Here is a 23,175-nt window from a genome sequence, read left to right on the forward strand (position 1 = left end):
GTTTGAATTGAGGTTGCTGTTATTGGCACTCAAGAGTCCTTATGAATATATGTAGCATATGTAAAAATATTGAGAAAAGGTTGCCCAAGGTAATTGCAACTATATATTTTATAAAATTTCACTTTTGTTATATTCTTATATTTTCTATTATTATACTGTCAACTAAAAGAACCATAGAAACCTCTATTTATCCTCATTTCTCCTTGACAGAAGGCAACAGTCACTAAGGTACTCTTTCAAGTTTACTTTTTCTCATCAAATAGCCACATTATACAGATGGAAGAACTGAGTCTTGAACCAAGTTCTGTCCAACTCCAAAGTCTGTACTCTTATTAACCACTCCTTCTAGTGCAAGTGTCAACAAACTAGGGCTTTCTAGGCCATACAGGTTCTATAATAACAACTCAACTTCTTCATTACATTGCAAAAGTAGCCATAGACAGTAAATAAACAAATGAGCATAGCTGTATGTCAATTTAATGTTTTATGGATATTGAAACTTGAATGTTATATATTTTGATGTTATGAAATATTATTCTTCTTTCATTTTAAAAAGTCATTTAAAATTATAAAATTCATTCATAGTTCAGGGACAATATACAAAAACAAGTAGCAGGTCAACTATTCTTGTTCTACTATTATAAATAAATCCATTTTCTAGATTATGAGTATCCTGTCAGGGTGCCTAATTACCGCTTATCTGCTTAAATCCAGCTTAAGAGTTTTGAGAAGGAGAATGGTCAGACTTCTATTTTTAAAAGGTCATCTGGTCGTCTCCAAGTTTCCCAAATAATCAATTTCTTAAATACTTTATTTGAATGTAGCTTCTATGACCCAAACATTGGCTCCAACAACAAAAATACTTTTAAAAAAAGAAATAACTGTTTCAAACATTCTGAAGAAATATTTATGAATTTTTAAAGATGGGCATATAGACCTGTTAAGTATCCCTTTCTTCCAACTGCCTTTTATACAACTACTGAAAGCTACCCTAATTGAAATGCACTTATAGACCAAATGAATTTACTGATGAAAATCCTGAAAATTACTTGGGCAGTTAAATTAGCGACCATACTTAAAAAACATTTTCAGCATTGTTGTTCAGCATATAAAGGTGCACAGAAGATATTGGTATTACAGGGGGGGCCTGGATGTGAGATAGTCCTGGGTTTGAATCTCAGTTTAGCCACTTACTTGCTGTAATCTTAATATTACTTAACCTTTCCAAAATTTGGTTTCTTCATCTGTAAAAGAGGGATAATGTATATAACTGAAGTAGTTATATTGAGGATCCAACAGAAATTATTACAAGTTTACAGTGGCATAGAATACTGTAGAGCAGAAATTAGAAACATAGACTTTGGCCCTGGCTGGTGTGGCTCAGTGGATTGAGCCTGGGCCTACAATCCAAAGGGTGGCCATTTCAATTCCGACTCAGGGCACATGCCTGGGTTGCCAGCCAGGTCCCCAGTATGGGGCATGTAAGAGGCAACCACACATTGATGTTTCTCTCCCTCTCTTTCTACTTCCCTTCCCCTCTTTCTAAAAAAAATAAATAAATAAATAAAAAGGTACAGCTGATCTGAGGAACAGAGCTAACAGCCAATGGTATTCCAGCATATATGAAGATCAGAGACCAAAAATTGTAGAGGACATTGAAAAATAAGACAGTAAGAAGAGTGTTTAAGGACAATAAGGTCCCTGGGACCAGCACAGGGACCAGAGCAGCTGAAACCCCTGGTTGGGGCACAGGGTCTGCTGCAGGATTCTTGGGAGAGAGCCAGGCTGGGATCTGTGACAGGCCAGGTGCTTGTTTGGACCAGGGGGGCTTGAATAAGAGGAATTTCTTGAAAAGAAAAAGAGAAAATAGAGGCACTCAGTGGCTGTATAGAGAACTCTCAGCAGAAGCTGTGGCCTCTTGCGCCCCTACCCTCTTGGCCCCTGGACTGTGAACACAGAATAAGCAGCCGCAGCACACACTTGAAGCCCAGGTCCCTGCGCACCCAGATCAGCAGCCTCGGTGCCCACACCTGAAACCCCGGGTGGGTGTGTACCCTGAGCAGCAGCCTGGCTGCCCAGGAGCACATGCCCCAAGCCCCCCCGTTGGTGCGCACCCAAATCAGCGGCCTGGGTGCCTACACCTGAAGCCCCGGGTGGGTGAGCAGCCTGATCAGCAGCCTGGGTACCCACACCTGAAGCCCCGGGTGGGTGCACACCCTGATCAATGACCTGGCTGACTGCGGGTGACCACGCCTGAAGCACCAGGGACTGAACACCTCCCTCCTAGGCCCTGCACACAGAGCCCTGCAGGGCCTCCTGGCTCTCTAGGAGGAAGGCAGAATGCCCAGCAGAGGAGAGCTGCAGGGCTAGGGGAGAGTGCAGTCCCTGGGAAGACTTGACTCAGTAGGGGGCTGAACTACACTGAAGGAGCACCAAGAGCCCCTAGCATCTAGGATAACAAAGAGCAAGAAGATGGAGTGTGAGTTGCCCCTAACTGGTGTACCTCAAGGACAGCACAACTGGTGGACTAAAGGCATAGGGGGGAGCAGAAGGACCCTGAGGAACTGGACTGGAGGCAGGATAACACCAAACAGTGTGTCTCAGGAAGGGAGAAAAGTGAAACCAATCCCTCCACACACACCCTCCTGTTTCACAGACAGGAAGACCAGAAGAACTGACCTGACCAGTTTAAAGCCAGCAGAAGACCTTTTTTTTTTTTTTTTTTTTAAATTCCTTCTACCTTTTTGTCCTTCTTTCCTTTTTTTATTCCTTCTTCCTTCCTTCCTTCCTTTACTTTTCTATTGCTTTTTCCTTCTTTCCCTTTTTCTATTTCTTTTTTCTCCTTTTCCACAGGTGACAAAATAAAACCCGGAGCTCTGAAAAGACCACAGTTACATCCAAACAGGGGTCATCAGAATAACTGAGACAGTGAGACAAATTTCACTTTGCTACTCTTGAGAACTTGCAAGGAGGGAGCAATGAACACCAGTACACACCAACAAAGAAACTACCAACAGATAACAATGGAAGAAGGTGAAGAAGGGAGTGGAAGCCACACTAACCTATATCCAGGACTGATCTGGAAATACAACTAAATAGTGGAGAAATTACTCAGAACAAACAACTGAACAAAAGTGAGAGAGAAGCCTCAAAACCTTGTACACACAGAAGAATCAGCTTCAACACGAACTTTCCACATCTGAACAACAGAATACAAGTCATGGTGGATGGAGTGATCCTCAATTAACCAGCTCGAGGGAAGGACCCATCAAAAAAAGACCCAACAACAATCAAAACCCAAAGACATACAGAGAGCCAACATGAATGACAACCCAAGACCAGTGAGCTTAGGAGATTAAGGAGACGGAACCACTGAATCCCACTGGCATTCAACCATAGAAGTTCATACCATAAACCCGGGGAATAAGAACAGATCAATTTAAGAAGAAGAGGCTAACAAGAAGAGTCTGACAACAATGGGAAGACAAAGACACAATCCACAAAAGAAAGGAAAGGAGGGAGCCTCAGAGAGAATGCTAAATGAAATAGAGGCAAATCAACTATCAGATACTGAGTTCAAAGCAATGGTTATCAGGAAGCTCACTGAGTTCACAGAGAACTACCAGAAACTACAGGGAAACTACAATGCACTCACTGCAAACTATATCACTGCAAAATATATCAACATGAAAAAGGAATAGAAACTATCAACAAGAGCCAAGAGGAAATGAAGAATACAATTTCGGAACTGAAGAACACAGTAGAAGGAATCAAAAGCAGACTTCACGAAGCAGAGGATTGGATCAGCGAGCTGGAGGACAAAATAGAAAAAAACACCCAGAAAGAGCAAGAAAAGGAAAAAGGCTCAGAAAGAATGAAGAGGGATTAAGGGAAATGAAGGACAACATGAAATGTAATAATATACGTATAATGGGGATACAAGAAGAAGAGGAAGAGCAAGGGATAGAAAACCTGTTTGAAAAAGTAATGATGGAAAATTTCCCTAATCTGAGGAGAGAAAAAGTCACACAACTCCAGGAATCACAGAGCGTCCCAAGCAAGAGGAACCCAAAGAGGCCCACTGCAAGACACATCATAATTAAAATGGCAAAATCCAAGACAAAGAGAAGATCTTAAAGTCAGCAAGGGAGAAACAGGAAGTAACATAAAAAGGAGCCCCAATAAGGTTAGCAGCTGACTTCTCAATGGGAACATTCCAAACCAGCAGAGAATGACAAAAAATATTCCAAGTAATGAAAACCAGAGGCCTGCAACCAAGGCTACTTTACCCAGCAAGGCTCTCAATCAAGACAGAAGACCAAATAAGGAGCTTCCAGGACAAAAAAAACTCTAAAAGAATACACCTGCGCCAAACCAGTTCTGCAAGAGAGGCTAAAGGGATTGTTTTAAGGAAAGGAAGGGAAAGAGAAAGAGAGAGGAACACAGGTAGGAAAAAATGGCAATGAATAACTACCTATCAGAAACAGCCTTAAACATAAATGGATTAAAGGCTCCAATCAAAAGACACAGAATACCTGAATTGATAAGAAAACAGGACCCACATATACTGCCTACAAGAGACCCACCTCAGGACAAAAGACTTACACAGACTGAAAGTGAAGGGCTGGAAACAAATTTTCCAAGCAAATGGACAGGAAAGAAAAAGCAGGGGTAGCAATACTCATATCAGACAAAATAGACTTCCAAAGAAGGACCATAAAGAGAGACCCAGAAGGTCACTTCATACTACTCATAGGAAGAATCCACCAAGAAGACATAAACATTGTAAATATATATGCACCCAAGATAGGAGCACCCAAATACATAAAGAAAATCTTGGAGGACTTCAAGAAAGATATTGACAGCAACACAATTATAGCAGGGGACTTTAACACCCCACTAACAAAGATGGACAGATCTTCCAAACAAAATATCGACACAGATATTGTGTCACTGAACAATACCCTAGATGAAATGGAATTAACTGATATATATAGAGCTTTTCATCCCAAAGAAGAAAAATACACATTCTTTTCAAGTGTACATGGAACATTTTCAGATAGACCACATGATAGGACACAAGGCAAGCCTCAACAAATTCAAGAAAATTGAAATCATATCAAGCATTTTCTCTGACCACACGGGACTGAAAGTAGAAACCAACCCCAAAGGAAAAAACCCCAAACACTCAAAATCATGGAGACTGAATAGCATGCTATTAAACAATGAATGGGTCAAGAACGAGATTAGGGAAGAAATCAAAAATTTTCTGGAAACAAACCAAAACGAAGTCACAACAATACAAAAGTTATGGGACACAGCAAAGGCAGTCCTGAGAGGGAAGTTCATAGCAATACAGGCCTACCTTAAAAAGATAGAAACATTTCAAATAAACAACTGAACCCTATGCCTACAAGAACTTGAGGAAGAACAAGAAAGACAGCCCAGAGCAAGTAGAAGGAAGGAAATAACCAAGATCAGAGCAGAGATAAATGACATAGACTAAAAACACAATTGTAAGGATCAATGAATCCAGGAGCTGGTTCTTTGAAAAGATGAAGAAAATCAACAAGCCTTTAAGTAGGTTCATCAAGAAAAAAAGAGAGATAACCAAGATGGAGGCATAGGTAGACACACTGCACCTCCTCACACAACCAGAACTGACAGAAAATCGAACAGCAAGGAAGTCCCAAACAAAGGAGATAAAAAATAAACATTCATCCAGACCAGTAGGAGGGTCGGAGACGGGCAGCCGGGGCGGAGAGGACTCACGTTGCTCTGACGGGACCCAGACCAAGACAGTGGAGTGTGGGACTAACGGGGCAGGCGGCCTGACCACTAGCAGACTCTGAGGCCCTACATTTGCACACAGATTAAACCAGAGGGCCAGACTCAGAGTGCCAGAGAACTGGGCAGGCAGTGTGGCGGGTAGCACCCAGGGGACCCACATTTGCGCATAGATAAACCGGGACAAACAGCGGGGAGCAAAGCAGACTACGCAGCCCAGGGCTCCAGCTCTGGGAAATAAAGCCTCAAACCTCTGATTGAAAACACCTGTGGGGGTTGGGGAGGCAGCAGTATAAACTCCCAGCCTCACGGGAGAGGTCGTTGGAGAGACCCACAGGGGCCTAGAGTGTGCACAAGCCCACACACTCAGGAACCAGCACCAGAGGGGCCCGATTTGATTGTGGGTAGCACAGGGAGTGACTGAAATCCGCTGGAGAATGCAGCAAGCGCCATTGCTCCCTCTCGGCCCCTCCCCCACGACAGCGTCAGAGGGCAGAGACCAGCATTACCCTGCCCTGGGGAACACCCAAAGCTCTTTATGTAACAGACCTGCCAAGACAAAAAAAAAAAAAAAAAATGACCCAAATGACAGAACACTTTATAGCTCCAGAAATAATTCAACTAAGCAGCGAACAGAGAGTAACCTATCAGATGCACAGTTCAAAACTCTGGTAATAAGGATGCTAACAGAATTGGTTGAATTTGTTCAAAAACGAGATGAAAAAATGAAACCTATACCAAGAGAAATAACGGAAAATGTACAGGGAACCAATAGTGCTGCGAAGGAAGCTGGGACTCAAATCAACGGTGTGGACCAGAAGGAAGAAAGGAGAACTTCCCTAATATGGCAAAGGAAATAGACTTCCAGGAAGTCCAGGAAGCTCAGAGAGTCCCAAAGAAGCTGGACCCAAGGAGGAACACACCAAGGCACATCATAATTACATTACCCAAGATTAAACGCAAGGACCTACATCCAAGATTACTGTATCCAGCAAAGCTATCATTTAGAATGGAAGGGAAGATAAAGTGCTTCTCAGATAAGGTCAAGTTAAAGAAGTTCATCATCACCAAGCCCTTATTATATGAAATGTTAAAGGGAGTTACCTAAGAAAAAGAAGATCAAAAATAGGAACAGTAAAAATGACAGCAAACTCACAGTTATTAACGACCATACCTAAAACAAAAACAAGAGCAAACTAGGCAAACAACTAGAACAGGAACAGAACCATAGAGATGGAGATCACATGGAGGGGTGTCAATCGGGGAGTGGGAGAGGGAGGGGGGGGACAGGTACAGAGAATAAGCAGCATAGATTATAGGTGGAAAATAGACAGGGGGAAGGTAAGAATAGTGTAGGAAATGTAGAAGCCAAAGAACTTATAAGTATGACCCATGGACATGAACTATAGGGGGGAATGTGGGAGGGAGGGGGTGGGCAAGATGGATTGGAGTGGGGGGGAAATGGGACAACTGTAATAGCATAATCAATCAATCAATATATATAAAAGAAATATCCAACCAGAAAAGAAAGAAGAAACAAGAATTCAGAAAAATGAGGAGAGGCTTAGGAACCTCCAAGACATCTAGAAACGTTCCAACATCCAAATTATAGGGGTGCCAGAAGGAGAAGAGGAAGAGCAAAGAACTGAAAACGTATTTGAACAAATAATGAAGGAGAACTTCCCTCATCTGGCAAAGGAATAGACTTCCAACAAGTTCTGGAAGCTCAGAGAGTCCCAAAGAAGCTGGACCCAAGGAGGAACACACCAAGGCACGTCATAATTACATTATCCAAGATTAAAGAGAAGGAGAGGATCTTAGAAGCAGCAAGAGGAAAGAACACAGTTACCTACAAAGGAGTTCCCATAAGACTGTCAGCTGATTTCTCCAAAGAGACCTTACAGGCAAGAAGGGGCTGGCAAGAAGTATTCCAAGTCATGAAAGGCAAGAACCTACATCCAAGATTAGTGTGTGCAGCATAGCTCTCATTTAGAATGGAAGGGTAGGTAAAGTGCTTCTCAGATAAGGTCAAGTTAAAGGAGTTCATCATCACCAAACCCTTACTATATGAAATGTTAAGGCACTTATCTAAGAAAAAGAATATTAAAAAATAGGAAGAGTAAAAATGACAGCAAAATCACAGTTATTAACAACCACACATAAAACAAAAACCAAAGCAAACTAAGCAAACAACTAGAACAGGAACAGACCACAGAAATGGAGATCACATGGAGGGTTATCAACAAGGGAGTGGGAGGGGCAGAGAGGGGGAAAAGGTACAGAGAATAAATAGCATAAAGGATAGGTGGAAAATAGACAGGGGGAGGGTAAGAATAGTATAGGAAATGTAGAAGCCAAAGAAGTTATATGTATGACGCATGGACATGAACTATAAGGGGGGAATGTGGGAGGGCAGTGATGGGCTGGATGGAGTGGAGTGGGGGGGGAATGGGACAACTTTAATAGCATAATCAATAAATATATTAAAAAAGAGAAAGGATCCAAATAAACAAAATTAGAAATGAAAGAGGAGAGATTACAACTGATACCACAAAAAACAAAGGATTGTAAGAAATTACTAGGAAGAACTGTGTGCCAAGAGATTTGAAAACCTAGGTGAAATGGACACATTTCTAGAAAAATATAATCTTCTCAAACTGAATGAAGAAGAAGCAGAAAGCCTGAACAGACCAATAACAGCAGACAAAATTAAACAGTAATCAAAAAACTCCCAACACAAAAAAGCCCTGGAGGAGATGGTTTCACAGGAGAATTCTACAAAGCATTTAAGGAAGAGCTAACCCCTATCCTTCACAGACTATTCGAAAAAATCCAAACTGATGGAAGACACGAAAACTCTTTTTATGAAGCCAACATCATCCTTATCCCAAAACCAGATAAAAACACAACAAAGAAAGAAAACTTCAGGCCAATATCACTGATGAACATAGACGCTAAAATTCTCAACAAAATGTTGGCAAACCACATCCAGCAATACATTAAAAAGATCACACACCATGACCAAGTGGGATTCATCCCAGGGATGCAAGGATGGCACAATATTCACAAATCAATAAAGATAATACATCACATAAACAACAGCAAAGACAAAAATCACACTATCACATCAATAGATGGGGAAAAAGCATTTGCTAAGATACAGCACCCATTTCTGATAAAAACACTCAGCAAAGTGGGAATAAAGGGAGCAGTCCTCAACATAATTAAGGCCATATATGAGAGACCTACAGCCAACATCACATTCAATGGACAAAAACTTAGAGCTTTCCCACCAAGATCAGGAACAAGGCAAGGATGTCCTCTCTCACCACTCCTATTCAACATAGTACTGGAAGTCCTAGCTGCAGCCATCAGACGAGAAAAAGAAATAAAAGGCATCCAAATTGGAAAGGAGGAAATGAAACTGTCACTGTTTGCAGATGACATGATAGTGTACATGGAAAATCCTATAGACTCCACCAAAGAACTACTCGACCTAATAAATGAATTTGGCAAAACAGCTGGATACAAAGTCAATACTCAGAAATCAAAGGCATTTCTGTATACCAACAATGAAACAGCAGAAACAGAAATCTGGAAAAAGAAATCCCATTTGATACAGCAACAAGAAAACTAAAGTCCCTAGGAATAAACCTAACCAAGGAGGTAAAAGACCTGTACTTAGAAAACTACACAACATCGAAGGAAGAAATTAAGGAAGACACAAACAAATGGAAACATGTACCATGCTCATGGCTTGGAGGAATTAACATCATCAAAATGGCCATACTACCCAAAGCGATTTATAGATTCAATGCAATCCCTATGAGTACCCATGACATATTTCACAGATATAGAACAAACATTTCAGAAATTCATATGGAACCATAAATGACCGTGAATAGCTGCAGCAATTTTGAGAAAGAAGAACAAAGCAGGAGGAATCACAATACCTGATATCAAACTGTATTACGAGGCCACTGTCATCAAAACAGCCTGGTACTGGCATAAAAACAGGCACATAGACCAATGGAACAGAACAGAGAGCCCAGAAATAAACTCAAGTCTATACGGTCAATTAATATTTGACAAAGGAGGCAGGAGCATAAAATGGAGCAAAAATAGCCTCTTCAACAAATGTTGGGAGATGTGGTAGCTACATGCAGAGAAATGAAACTCGATCACCAACTTACTTCATATACAAAAATCAATTCAAGGTGGATAAAAGACTTAAATATAAGTTGTAACACCATCAAAGTCCTAGGGGAAACCATTGGCAGGAAAATCTCAGACATTCCATGCAGCAACATCCTCTCAGACACGTCCCCTAAAGCAAGGGACATAAAGGAAAGAATAAAGAAAATGGGACTTCATGAAAATAAAAAGCTTCTGCATGGAGAAAGAAAACAGCATAATATAAAAAGAGAACTAACAGTATGGGGAAAACATATTTGCTAATGATACCTCAGACAAGGGCCTGATCTCCAAAATACATAAAGAACTCACACAACTCCACTCCAGGAAGACAAAGAACCCAATGCAAAAATGGGCAAAGGACTTGAACAGACACCTCTCCAAGGAAGACATACAGAGGGCCCAGAGACATGTGAAAAGATGCTCAGCATCACTAGCCATCAGAGAGATGCAAATTAAAACCAAAATGAGGTACCATCTCACCTCAGTTAGAGTGGCCAACATAAACAAATCAGCAAAAAATATTGGAGAGGGTGCAAAGAAAAGGGAACCGTAGTAAATTGTTGGAGGGCTTACAGACAGGTGCAACCACTGTGGACAACAGTATGGAATTTCCTCAGAAAACTAAAAATGGAACTGCCCTTTGACCCAGCAATTCTGCTGCTGGGATTATACCCTAAGAACCCTGAAACACCCATCCAAAAGAACCTATGCACCCCAATGTTCATAGCACAATTTACAATAGCCAAGTACTGGAAGCAACCTAAGTGCCAATCAGCAAATGAGTGGATCAAAAAACTATGGTACATTTACACAATGGAATTCTATGCAGCAGAGAGAAAGAAGGAGCAAAAGCATGGTTGGAACTGGACAGCATTATGCTAAGTGAAATAAGCCAGGCAGTGAGGGACAAATACCATATGATCTGGCTTTAACCTGAAGATAATCAACAGAAGAAAAAAGGAAACAAAATATAACCAGAGACATTGAAGTTAAGACAATGTAACAATAGCCAGAGGGGAGTGGGGAGGGGACAGTGGGGAGAAGGGTTTTCAGGAACTACTATAAAGGACACATGGACAAAATCAAGGGGGAGGGTGGAGGCGTTGGAGGGAGATGGGTTCGGCTGGGGTGGGGTAGATGGATGGGGAGAAAATGCAGACAATTGTAACCGAATAAAAATAAAAAGTAAGTAAATACATAAATAAAATAAAATATTTTAAAAAAAGAACAATGTAAGAATAGCCAGAGGGGAGTGAGGATGGGACAATGGGAAGAGTTGATTACAGGAACTAGTATAAAGGACACATGGACAAAATCAAGGGGGAGGGTGGAGGCGGGGCAGAGAGATGGGTTCAGTTGGTGTGGGGTGGAGGGATGGGGAGAAATTGCAGACCACTGTAATTGAATAACAATAAAATTTTTTTGAAAAAGCTTATATTCTGTAATAATCAAGTTTGCTCGGAAAAAAAAAGAATAATTGAGAGAGAATTAAAGTTGTCCATGCATGTACACAATATGTAACTTGCTTGGTAAAATTTGCTTGAGAAAGTTGTGGCAGGATACCTATACAAATAATTTTCAAATAATAACTATAATGTTTGTGTCCATATACAAATTGCTTATGGGTAGAGACACAGCTTATAAATAGAAGAGAGCTGACATAACTTTTTCTTTAATGAAGGTGTAGAGGGCATTCTCCTTTCATCAGCAAAACAAAATTGTGTAAATGTTTTGAATGGTATCAATGGTAGTTATTCTCTTTTCCAATTTATAGAGGACTGAACTAGTGCATTTATAGTAATACTACCTATAATAATGGGAAAAAATGAGTAGCAAAGATAAATATAAATCACAAGAACAAAGCCTAATTACTGTGCAAATCCAAAATGCAGTTATGTTTGTGTCCAATATCATTAGTTTTGAGAAATGTACTGCTATAAATTTTAATGTGGCATTTACTTAAACTACCAATGTTTTGCCTTTACAATGCTTAATTTTATAATCTTTAAAATTACTACTTTTTCTAAAAGACAATTGGTATATGACCACGCCTGCATGTTTTGCTAAAGTCAAAAGTATTTAAGTTCATAGCAGGACTGTTTGAAAAAGTAAAAATTTGGAAATAACCTAAATAACTATTAATAGAACAGACTATAGTGTATTTACTGAAGAGAATACTGCACAGCATAAAAAAGAATTAGCTACTGCTACATGTATCAACATGGGTGAATTTCACAAACATAATAATGTATGAAAATATGTAGAGGAAAATTGCTGCATACCATTGATACCATGTTTTTAATATGCAAAACAATATTATATATTCTAATAGAGTAAATGTAGATGATAAATCCTGACAAAGTGAATAGACACAATTGGTGAATCTGGTCAAGAGTATATGGGAGTTTTTTATATTATTCTTAGAACTTTTCTGTGAACTTGAAATTATATCAAAATAAAAAGTTAAAAAAGTATATATTATTTCAGGATACACACAACTGTAGTGGAATATAAGGAAATGAAGGGTAATAATGCACATGAAATTAAAGATAGTGGTTGCCTATCAGGAGGCAAGGAAGGAGGGGGATGCAATTGTAGAAAGGTGACAAGGAATTTTAACTGCATACTCAATTTTAACTTCACCAGCTGTATGGTGGGTACATAATGCATAATTATTCTTTATGCCTTTTTGCATGTCTTAAATATTGTGTAAACTGAGTTTAAAACAAAAAAAAATTATTAACATCAGGGTAACTTATACCTTTTGAAAACCTAACCTACATTGTAACCATGTCTATGTATATGTACATGCATGTATACATACATACATACACCCGCGCACACATACCGAGAGAGTGAGAGAGAGAGTGCTACATAATAAACTTTCTTTTTAAGTTGTCAAGGAGTATGTCGCTCAACGTATGTGTTTGGAAAATACAAAAGCTTACAACCTACTTACCTACTCTGAATGAGAACTGTTTTGGGGGAAGGGCAGAAATAATTCCTTCCTGCTCCTGCTTTGGTGGGAAAAGAAGTAACTGGATTCCTGAATTAGTGTGTTTTTTTCCTCATCGAAATGTTCTGTGTGGTGATAGGTTATAATATGAAATGATAGTTGATCAACAACAAAGCTTTGAATTTTATCAATGAAAAAATTGAAGACCTGAGAAATGACTTGTACAGGGTCATAGATTCTAGTATGTCTAAAACTCCCTTCCACAGACTTTGGTTGGCAAGCTGAGGAAGGTCAACATATCAGAAAATCATGTCCCAGTTCCAATGTTTAAACAAAATCCTTCTGTAAGTTGGTGTCTATTGTAAACCCTGAGAAAGAAGACACCTGCTAAGAAGGCCTCCTGGTGGTTAACTGGGCAAACAAAACAAAACAAAACTGGAGCCTAGCAGCCATTTCTACATGGGGGCCTCTCATGTAAACCCCACTTCAGAGAGAGGCCTGCATTAAACTGCCTGCCTCTAAACTGAATTGCTTGTCTGCACTGTGTTTCCACCATCTGAACCAGCCCTTATAAAGAAGTGCCTGGAATCTTATTTCCACCAATAGGACTGAAGCTTTCCCCATCCAATTGGAGCTGCACAGCTCTGACCAACCAGAACAGCTCTATTCTAATCAATTGGGACAGTGTCTTTTAAACCAATCAAACTGAAAATTGTTTGTGTTAGGACAGACTAATCTGGGATGGGTGGGAGGGGCTTTTGTCCATATAAACCAGCTCCCATCTGGCTCTGAGAGCTCACTTTCCTTTTTCACCGAAGACAGATGACTTCATTTCCCTGGCTGAGCTGAAACACTGAAGACCTCTTGCAGCAACAGAGCGAAGCAGACCAGCACAGGCCAGAGCAGACTGGCACGGAATGGAGCAGACCAGCACAGGCCAGAGCAGACTGGCACAGAATGGAGCAGACCAGCAGCAGTGAAAGCTAGATCTGCAAGGAGCGGAGGAGAGCAGACAATTGAGGTGCAGAACTATCTAGCCTCTCTGGCTAAAGAGGGACCTGCCCTCAGGGCTGCCTCACAGCTATGCTGTTTTCGCAACTGTGCTTATCACAGTTGAGCTGTTTTACACTAAATTAGTGATTCCTATTGGCATTGAAGGACATCAGTTGACACTTTTAAGTATAAAATCACTACCCCATATTTAAAAAAATTATCCTGAGCCTATTTTCAGCAACACCACACCTCATTCAGGCATTATGAGGCCCTTCACAATCTGGCACCTCCTGACCTTTCCTGCCTTATCCTTCCTTCCTTCCTTCCTTTTTCAATCTTTTAGTAGTGGTGAACCACTAACAATGCATACATGCCTTTACACCTGAAAAAAATGTAACTGACTCTTCAATATTCAGCTCACATATCACTTCTTCAGTGAAGACTTCTCTGCCTTTCCTTGCTTACACCTTGGCCATAATGGTTGTACTGTTGTTACTGCAATTTATTTATGCATATGCCTGCCCCTCCCATTTCAGTGAGTGTAGGATGCTCATGTCTTAATCATCCCTGTATTCTTAACATCTGTCTGTAATGATGCGTGGCACATTAATGTTCAATATGGTTTCTGCAATTAAATGAATGCTTTGCTTAGTCCTAAATTATGAGTTTATGATAACTTTTTTCTTTTACATTTTGTACATGTTAATAAACCACTATCTTGGAGATTTTTTCCTACATATAAAAGTTGCGCTCAATTCTTCAATTTGCTATCTTTTTGTCCAAGTTAAATAAATCATCCAGAATCATTAACTTGATTTCCTTGCCTATAGCTTGATGCATTGTGACATCCACTTCTCACTCCTAGTCTTAAAATTAATTCCCATGTGCTTTTAGGAATTTGGTTACCATTCTTAGAGAATAACTGAAGCCAGAGATCACAGATTGGCTGCTCACAGGCTTCTTTTTCTATTTTTTGTAAATTATTAATAGTTGTCAACAAGCAGAGTTGAAACATTCCAGCATCTGTTGAAACTAATGAACAATATGGTAACAGTGGGTCCTTAATTCCCATGGTGACAACAATGTGCAGGACTTGAGTAGCCAGATGCCACCTCTCTGATGGCACATCTATGCTCATATTCCCCAGCCCCCAGTTATCATTTATAATTCTCCCTATGCTGTTGCATTTCTCACCACTGCTTCTTGAGTTATCCTACAGCCATTTAAGTCTGTGAACCCTGGTTTTCCCATTACATCCCCATACCCTAATTTGTTTCAGCACTACCATCTTGTGCAGACACTGGTAGAAAATGGCTCAGAACACAGGCACCCCCCTAAAATGTACTCTGAGTCTCCCACTAGTATGGACAGATGCCTGATTCATTTAATAGTAATAATCATCCCTCACACTAGATGCTTAACAATGGCCAGGTGTATGGACACTAAATAAGGCAGGCTTCTTTTTTCTTTCCTTTGAGTTCACAATGTTTTGTGTTTCATCATGCTTTACACTTTGTAAAGAGCTTTAAGATGCATTGTAAGTTATTAGTTTTGTGGAGGGGGAGGGAAATGCAAGGCAATTACATTCCTGGCTTTAAATGTAAGAGAGTTGCCCTGACCCTTGTGGCTCACTCAGTTGGTTGGGCATCCAGGTCCCCAGTGGGGGTGCTTATAGGCAATTGATATTTCTCTCTCACATCCATGTTTCTCTCTCTTTCCTTCTCCGACCCCCCCCAATAAATAAATAAATAAAATCTTGAAAAATAAAGTTAAGAGAGTTGCCTGGGGATACTTTCCATGTTTATTCAAGCTTTTTAAAGTGCTAGGCACTATTCAAAGTTCTAGGAAGACAACTCCGAATAGAGAAATGGCCTGCTTCTACCTTTCTGGAGCTTACAGTCTAGTAAGGGAGGCAAATGATTAAGTCGTTCTGAGAATGATAGCACCGTGAAGGCTACCAAACTAAATAATGTCACAAAAAGGGAGGAAGAGAGTCCTGGCTGGGTAGAGATGGTCTCTCTCTATCAGGAGGCAACTGTTAAGCTGAGCCCTGCTGGTAAGAGCTGTCCCTAGGGCGACTCAAGGGAAGCGCTACATTAAGACAAGGCTTTAGACTCCCCACGTCTCCCCGTCTCTCTGTACTTACGGGAATGCTGCCCCGGCTTGAGATAGGGCCCCTTTCCGTTCGCAGGGGCCGCCAGGTCTGGTGGCTGTCAAGGACGCTCTGGAGTACGGAGGGTTCCGGGAGGGCAGGCAGCTGGTGGCTGGCGATGGGCCTGATTGACCGGCAATGCCTAATATGGACAAGGTCCGCACCCTGAGGAGGGTAGAGGAGGAGGGAGGGCGCTGGCAGGTCCTCTGAGGTGACATCTACTGGCCCTCACAGCTCAGGAAACGGGGAACCGCGTCCTCCAAGCACTGCGCCTGCCAACGCCTTCCCGCGCTGGTGCCAGACAGAGACTCACCAGCTCCAAAGGTCGCTGTGCACCTGCGCGAGTTGCCAGCGTGCCAGGATGACTGAAGATCAGCCAGGAGTGGGGGGAGGACACATTTTTTAAAATGACAAATCCTATCCGTTTAATCTCTTCTTTTTTTAAATGCAAAAAATCTCTGTGTGTGGTCTTATTTAATGTGGCTCAGAAACAGGGCTTGCCAGATAAAGTACCCATGCCCAGTAAAATGTAAATTTCAGATAAACAACCAATAGTTTTCTAGTATATGTCTCAAATAATTTATAGTCAGTTCACGTTTAACTGGTTATGGGTCTTTTGTTTGTTTAGGGTTCTGTAATTTCATTTGCTACATCTGGCAACTCTGCTTGTGAGCCATCAGCTCCATGGCTTTTGCCAACAGGTTAGCTATGTTCAGGTTTGGAGTGGTGCAAGGACTGGGGTACAATGGTTTTCTGATGGAAGTGTCAACAGAATATCTACTGTTGAGTTTAAACAGATAGATAACCATTTCTCCAGCAAAATGGGTTAATTCTGTAACAACAACCAATTGCAACTCAGGACATGTCTAATGGAGAACCACCCAAAAGTCCAAAAGAGGACCATTCTTTTAAAGAGGACAGGGGAGCTCAGAGGGGCTGTTTTAAACAGAGTCCTATGGAGGTAGCTGGGGGTTGTAAGTGTAGTGGCTTTTCATTGGCTTATTGCAGCAGTCTCATTGGCTGAGTGGTTCAAGGGGGTAAAGAGAAGATCTTCTTCCTTCCTGCTGGGGTAGTAGAGTAGAAAAACATTCCGCTTGTGGGATGGAAAGTACTCTCTTCCTGTTTTAGGGTTATTGAGGATGAGTGGTAGGGAATGAGAACCCCCCTGCCATAGGTTCTCCTAACTGCAATTTAAATGAGGTTTCTGTTTATTGATCTTCACTATAGTATGCAGATAAAGCAGTAGTATTATATCATCTAGTTTAAAACAAAATAAAATTTGTTATTGGTGGTGGTAAGAGTTTTTTTAAAAATTTTTTTTATTGTTATTCAATTAGAGTTGTGTGCCTTTTCTCCCCATCCCTCCACCCTACCCCAGCTGAAACCCCCTCCCTCCCCCACCTCCACCCTCCCCGTTGATTTGGTCCATGTGTACTTTAAAGTAGTTCCTGTAATCCCCTCTCCTCACTGTCCCCTCCCCACTCCACCCTGCCCATTGTTAGATTGTTCTTAACTTCAATGTCTCTGGTTATATTTTGTTTCCTTTTTTTTCTATTTATTATGTTCCAGTTAAAGGTGAGATCATACGGTATTTGTCCCTCACCGTCTGGCTTATTTCACTTAACATAATGCTCTCCAGTTCCATCCATGCTGTTGCAAAGGGTATAAGCTCCTTCTTTCTCTCTGCTGCGTAGAATTCCACTGTGTAAATATACCATAGTTTTTGGATCCACTCGTTTGCTGATGGGCACTTAGGTTGCTTCCAGTACTTGGCTATTGTAAATTGTGCTGCTATGAACACTGGGGTGCACAGGTTCTTTTGGATTGGTGTTTCAGGGTTCTTAGTGTATAATCCCAGCAGCAGAATTGCTGGGTCAAAGGGCAGTTCCATTTTTAGTTTTCTGAGGAAATTCCATACTGTTTTCCACAGTGGTCTCACCAGTCTGCATTCCCACCAACAGTGCACTAGGGTTCCCTTTTCTCCGCATCCTCTCCAACCTTTGTTTGTGGATTTGTTTATGTTGGCCACCCTGATTGGTGTGAAATGATACCTCATTGTGGTTTTAATTTGCATCTCTCTGATGGCTAGTGATGCTGAGCATCTTTTCATATGTCTCTGGGCCCTCTGTATGTCTTCCTTGGAGAAGTGTCTGTTCAAGTCCTTTGCCCATTTTTTAATTGGGTTGTTTGTCTTCCTGGAGTGCAGTGGTCTGAGTTCTTTATATGTATTGGAGATCAGGCCCTTGTCTGAGGTATCATTAGCAAATATCTTTTCCCATACTGTTGGTTCTCTTTGTAATTTGACGCTGTTTTGTTTAGCCATGCAGAAGCTTTTTATTTTGATGAGGTCCTATTTGTTTATTCTTTCCTTTATGTCCCTTGTTTTAGGGGACATGTCTGTGAGGATGTTGCTGCATGGAATGTCTGAGATTTTCCTGCCAATGTTTCCTCAAGGACTTTTATGGTGTTACGACTTATATTTAAGTCTTTTATCCATCTTGAGTTTATTTTTGTGTATGGTGTTAGTTGGTGATCGAGTTTCATTTATTTGCACGTAGCTCTCCAGATCTCCTAACACCATCTGTTGAAGAGGCTGTTTTTGCTCCATTTTATGCTCCTGCCTCCTTTGTCAAATATTTTTGTTTGTTTGTTTATTTAAAATTTTTTTAATTTAATTTTTTGATATATTTATTGATTGTACTATTACAGTTGTCCCATTTCCGCCCCTTCACTCAACTCCATCCTGCCCGCCCCCTCCCTCCCACATTCCACTCCTATAGTTCATGTCTATGGGTCATACTTATAAGTTCTTTGGCTTCTACATTTCCTACACTCTTCTTACCCTCCACCTGTCTATTTTCCACCTATCATTTATGCTACTTATTCTCTGTACCTTTCCCCCTTCTCTCCCCTTCCCAATCCCCTATTGATAACCCTCCATGTGATCCCCATTTCTGTAGTTCTTTTCCTGTTCTAGTTGTTTCCTTAGTTTGCTTTTGTTTTGGTTTTAGGTGTGGTTGTTAATAACTGTGAGTTTGCTGTCACTTTTATTGTTTCTATTTTTGATCTTCTTTTTCTTAGATAAGTCCCTTTAACATTTCATATAAGAAGGGCTTGGTGATGTTGAACTCCTTTAACTTGACCTTATCTGAGGAGCACTATATCTGCCCTTTCATTCTAAATGATAGCTTTGCTGGATACAGTAATCTTGGATGTAGGCCCTTGTTTTTCATGACTTGGAATACTTCTTTCGAGTCCCTTCTTGCCTTTAAGGTCACTTTTGAGAAATCAGCTGCCTTTCTTATGGGGACCCTTTTGTAGGTAACTGTGTCCTTTTCTCTTGCTGCTTCTAAGATTCTCTCCTTCTGCTTAATCTTGGGTAATGTAATTATGATGTGCCTTGGTGTGTTCCTTCTTGGGTCCAACTTCTTTGGGACTCTCTGAGCTTCCTGGACTTCCCGGAATTCTATTTCCTTTGCCAGACTGGGGAAGTTCTCCTTCATTATTTGTTCAAATAAGTTTTCAATTTGTTGCTCTTCCTCGTCTCCTTCTGGCACCCCTATAATTTGGATGTTGGAACGTTTCAAGATGTCCTGGAGGTTCCTAAGCCTCTCCTCATTTTTCTGAGTTCTTGTTTCTTCATTCTTTTCTAGTTGGATGTTTCTTTCTTCCTTCTGGTCCACACTGTTGATTTGAGTCCCAGTTTCCATCTCATCGCTATTCATTCCCTGTACATTTTCCGTTGTTTCTCTTGCTATAGGTTTCATTTTTTCATCTCGTTTTCGAACAAATTCAACCATCTGTGGGAGTCTTAATAACCAGTGTTTTCAACTGTACATCCGATAGTTTGGCTATCTCTTCCTCGCTTAGTTGTATTTTTTCTGGAGCTTTGAAGTATTCTGTCATTTGGCCCATTTTTTTTTTTTTGTCTTGGCGGGTATGTTACTTAAAGGGGCGGAGCCTTAAGTGCTCACAAGGGCGGGGTAACACTGGTCGCTGGGCTGTAATGATGTACATGTAGGAGGGGCCGAGAGGGAGCAATGGCGCCCACTCCACTCTCCACCGGTTTTTAGCGACTCCGTCCACTACCCACAATCAAATTGGGCCCCTGTGGTGCTGGTTCATGAGTGGGTGGGTTTTTGCACACTCTAGGCCCCTGTGGGTCTCTCCAAGGACCTCTCCTGTGAGGCTGGGAGTCTCTCCTGCTGCTGCTCCCCAACCCCCACGGGCTTTTTCAATCAGAGGTCTGAGGCTTTATTTCCCCGCGCTGGGGCCCTGGGTCATGTGGTCTGCTTTGCTCCCCGCCGTTTGTCCCGGTTTATCTGTGCTCGAGTGTGGGGCCTCCGGGCTGCTACCCGCCACACTGCCTGCCCCGTTCTCCGCCACTCTGAGTCCGGCCCTCTCAGTTTATCTGTGCGTGAATGTGGGGCCATAGGATCTGCTAGTGGTCCACTGTCTGCCCCGTTTGTCCCACACTCTGCCCGTCTCGGTCCTGCCACGTCCAGGCGAGTCCTCTCCGCCTTGGTGCCCATCTCTGCCCCTCCTACTGGTCTGGATGTATGTTTCTTTTTTATCTACTTGGTGTTGGACTTCCTTGCTCTTCAATTTTCTGAGAGTACTGATTGTGCGAGGAGGCGCAGTGTGTCTACCTACGCCTCCGTCTTGGTTCTCTCTTCCCTTTGTCAAATATTAATTGACCATAAAGACGTGGGTTTATTTCTTGGCTCTCTGTTCTGTTCCATTGGTCTATGTGCCTGTTTTTATGCCAGTACCAGGCTGTTTTGATTACAGTGGACTTGGAATACAGTTTGATATCAGGTATTGTGATCCCTCCTGCTTTGCTCCTTTTTCTCAAAATTGCTGCAGCTATTCAGGGTCATTTATCGTTCCATATAAATTTCTGAAGTATTTGTTCTATATCTGTGAAATATGTTATAGGTACTTTAATAGGGATTGCATTGCATCTATAAATCGCTTTGGGTAGTATGGACATTTTTATGATGTTAATTCTTCCAATCCATGAGATTGGTACATGCTTCCATTTGTTTGTATCTTCCTTAATTTCTTTCTTCAGTGTTGTGTAGTTTTCTGAGTACAGGTCTTTTACCTCCTTGGTTAGGTTTATTCCTAGGTACTTCATTTTTCTTGTTGCTATATCAAATCGGATATTTTTTTCTGATTTCTGTTTCTGCAGTTTCATTGTTGGTGTACAGGAATGCCTTTGATTTCTGAGTATTGACTTTGTATCCAGCTGTTTTGCCAAATTCATTTATTAGGTCGAGTAGTTCTTTGGTGGAGTCTATAGGATTTTCCATGTACACTATCATGTCATCTGCAAACAGTGACAGTTTCATTTCCTCCTTTCCAATTTGGATGCCTTTTACTGCTTTTTCTTGTCTGATGGCTGTGGCTAGGACTTCCAATACTATGTTGAATAGGAGTGGTGAGAGAGGGCATCCTTGTCTTGTTCCTGATCTTAGTGGGAAAGCTCTAAGTTTTTGTCCATTGAGTGTGATGTTGGCTGTAGGTCCCTCATATATGACCTTTATTATGTTGAGGAATGCTCCCTCTGTTCCTACTTTGTTGAGAGTTTTTATCATAAATGGGTGCTGAATCGTATCAAATGCTTTTTCCTCATCTATTGATATGATCAGTGGTTTTTGTCTTTGCTTTTGTTTATGTGGTGTATTGTGTTTATTGATTTGTGAATATTGGACCATCCTTTCATCCCTGGGATGAATCCCACTTGATCATGGTGTATGATCTTTTTAATGTATTTCTGGATGTGGTTTGCCAATATTTTGTTCAGGATTTTAGCATCTATGTTCATCAGTGACATTGGCCTGAAGTTTTCTTTCTTTGTTATGTCTTTATCTGGCTTTGGCATTAGGATGATGTTGGCTGTGTAAAACGAGTTTGGGTGTCTTCTATCTTCTTGAATTTTTTGAATTAATCTGTGGAGGATGCGGACTAGCTCCCCTTTAAATACTTTGTAGAATTCTCCTGTGTAACCGTCTGGTCCAGGGCTTTTGTGGTCAGAAGCTTTTAATTACTGTTTTAATTTCATCAGGTGTTACTGGTCTGTTTAGGCTTTGTGCCTCTTCCTCATTGAGTTTTGGAAGGTTATATTTTTCTATAAATTTGTCCATTTCATCTAGTTTTTCAAACTTTCTGGCATACAGTTCTTCATAGTAATTTCTTACAATCCTTTGTATCTCGATAGTATCCGTTGTAGTCTCTCCTCTTTCATTTCTGATTGTGTTTATTTGGGTCCTCTCTGTTTTTTTCTTGATGAGCCTGCTTAAGGGCTTGTTGATTTTGTTTATCTTTTCAAAGAGCCAGCTCCTGGATTTGTTGATCCTTACAATGGTGCTTTTTGTCTCTCTGTCATTCAATTTTGCTCTGATCTTGGTTATTTCCTTCCTTCTACTTGCTCTGGGTTGTCTTTGTTGTTGTTCCCTGAGTTCTTCTGGGTGTATGGTTAGGTTGTTTGTTTGAAATGTTTCTATTCTTTTTAGGTAGGCCTGTATTGCTATGAACTTCCCTCTCAGGACTGCCTTTGCTGTGTCTCATAGGTTTTGGATTGTTGTGAGTTCATTTTCTTTTGTTTCCAGAAAGTTTTGATTTCTTTTCTGATCTCATTTTTCACCCATTCATTGTTTAATAGCATGCTATTCAATCTCCATGTTATTGAGTGTTTTGTGTTTTTTTCCTTGGGATTTGTTTCTAGTTTCAGTCCGTTACAGTCAGAGAAAATCCTTGATATGATTTCAATTTTCTTGAATTTGTTGAGGCTTGCTTTGTGTCCTATCATGTGGTCTATCTTTGAAAATGTTCCATGTATACTTGAAAAGAATGTGTATTTTGCTTCTTAGGGATACAAGGCTCTCTATGTATAAGTTAAGTCCATTTCATCCAAGGCCTTCTTCAATGCCACAATATCTTTGTTAATATTTTGTTTAGAAGATCTGTCCTTCTTTGACACTGGGGTATTAAAATCCCATACAATAATTGTGTTTCTGTCAACATCTTTCTTGAAGTCCTCCAAGATTTTCTTTATGTATTTGGATGCTCCTATGTTGGGTGCATA

At 40.9% G+C, this 23,175-nt stretch overlaps 1 protein-coding gene across 6 annotated transcripts in view; it reads right to left on the bottom strand.

Annotated features, from left to right (window-relative positions):
- The window catches only part of KBTBD12 (kelch repeat and BTB domain containing 12), a 174,455-nt gene extending 158,106 nt beyond the window's left edge, over positions 1-16,349 (bottom strand). For 5 of the 6 annotated variants that reach the window (XM_053912571.2, XM_045187926.3, XM_024580527.4 and 2 more), the window contains exon 1: positions 16,080-16,177. Coding sequence is in view for 1 of the 6 variants with exons in the window: in XM_045187927.3 (XP_045043862.1) it covers positions 16,080-16,303 (224 nt within the window). In the remaining 5 variants the exon portion in view is untranslated. Of the gene's footprint in view, positions 1-16,079 lie in introns of all 6 variants that reach the window. The other variant, XM_045187927.3, reaches the window with a different exon arrangement.
- Between the last annotated feature and the right edge of the window lie 6,826 nt (positions 16,350-23,175).

The sequence above is a fragment of the Desmodus rotundus genome, chromosome 10 (assembly GCF_022682495.2).
Source record: "Desmodus rotundus isolate HL8 chromosome 10, HLdesRot8A.1, whole genome shotgun sequence".
NCBI classification, from domain to species: Eukaryota; Metazoa; Chordata; class Mammalia; order Chiroptera; family Phyllostomidae; genus Desmodus; species Desmodus rotundus.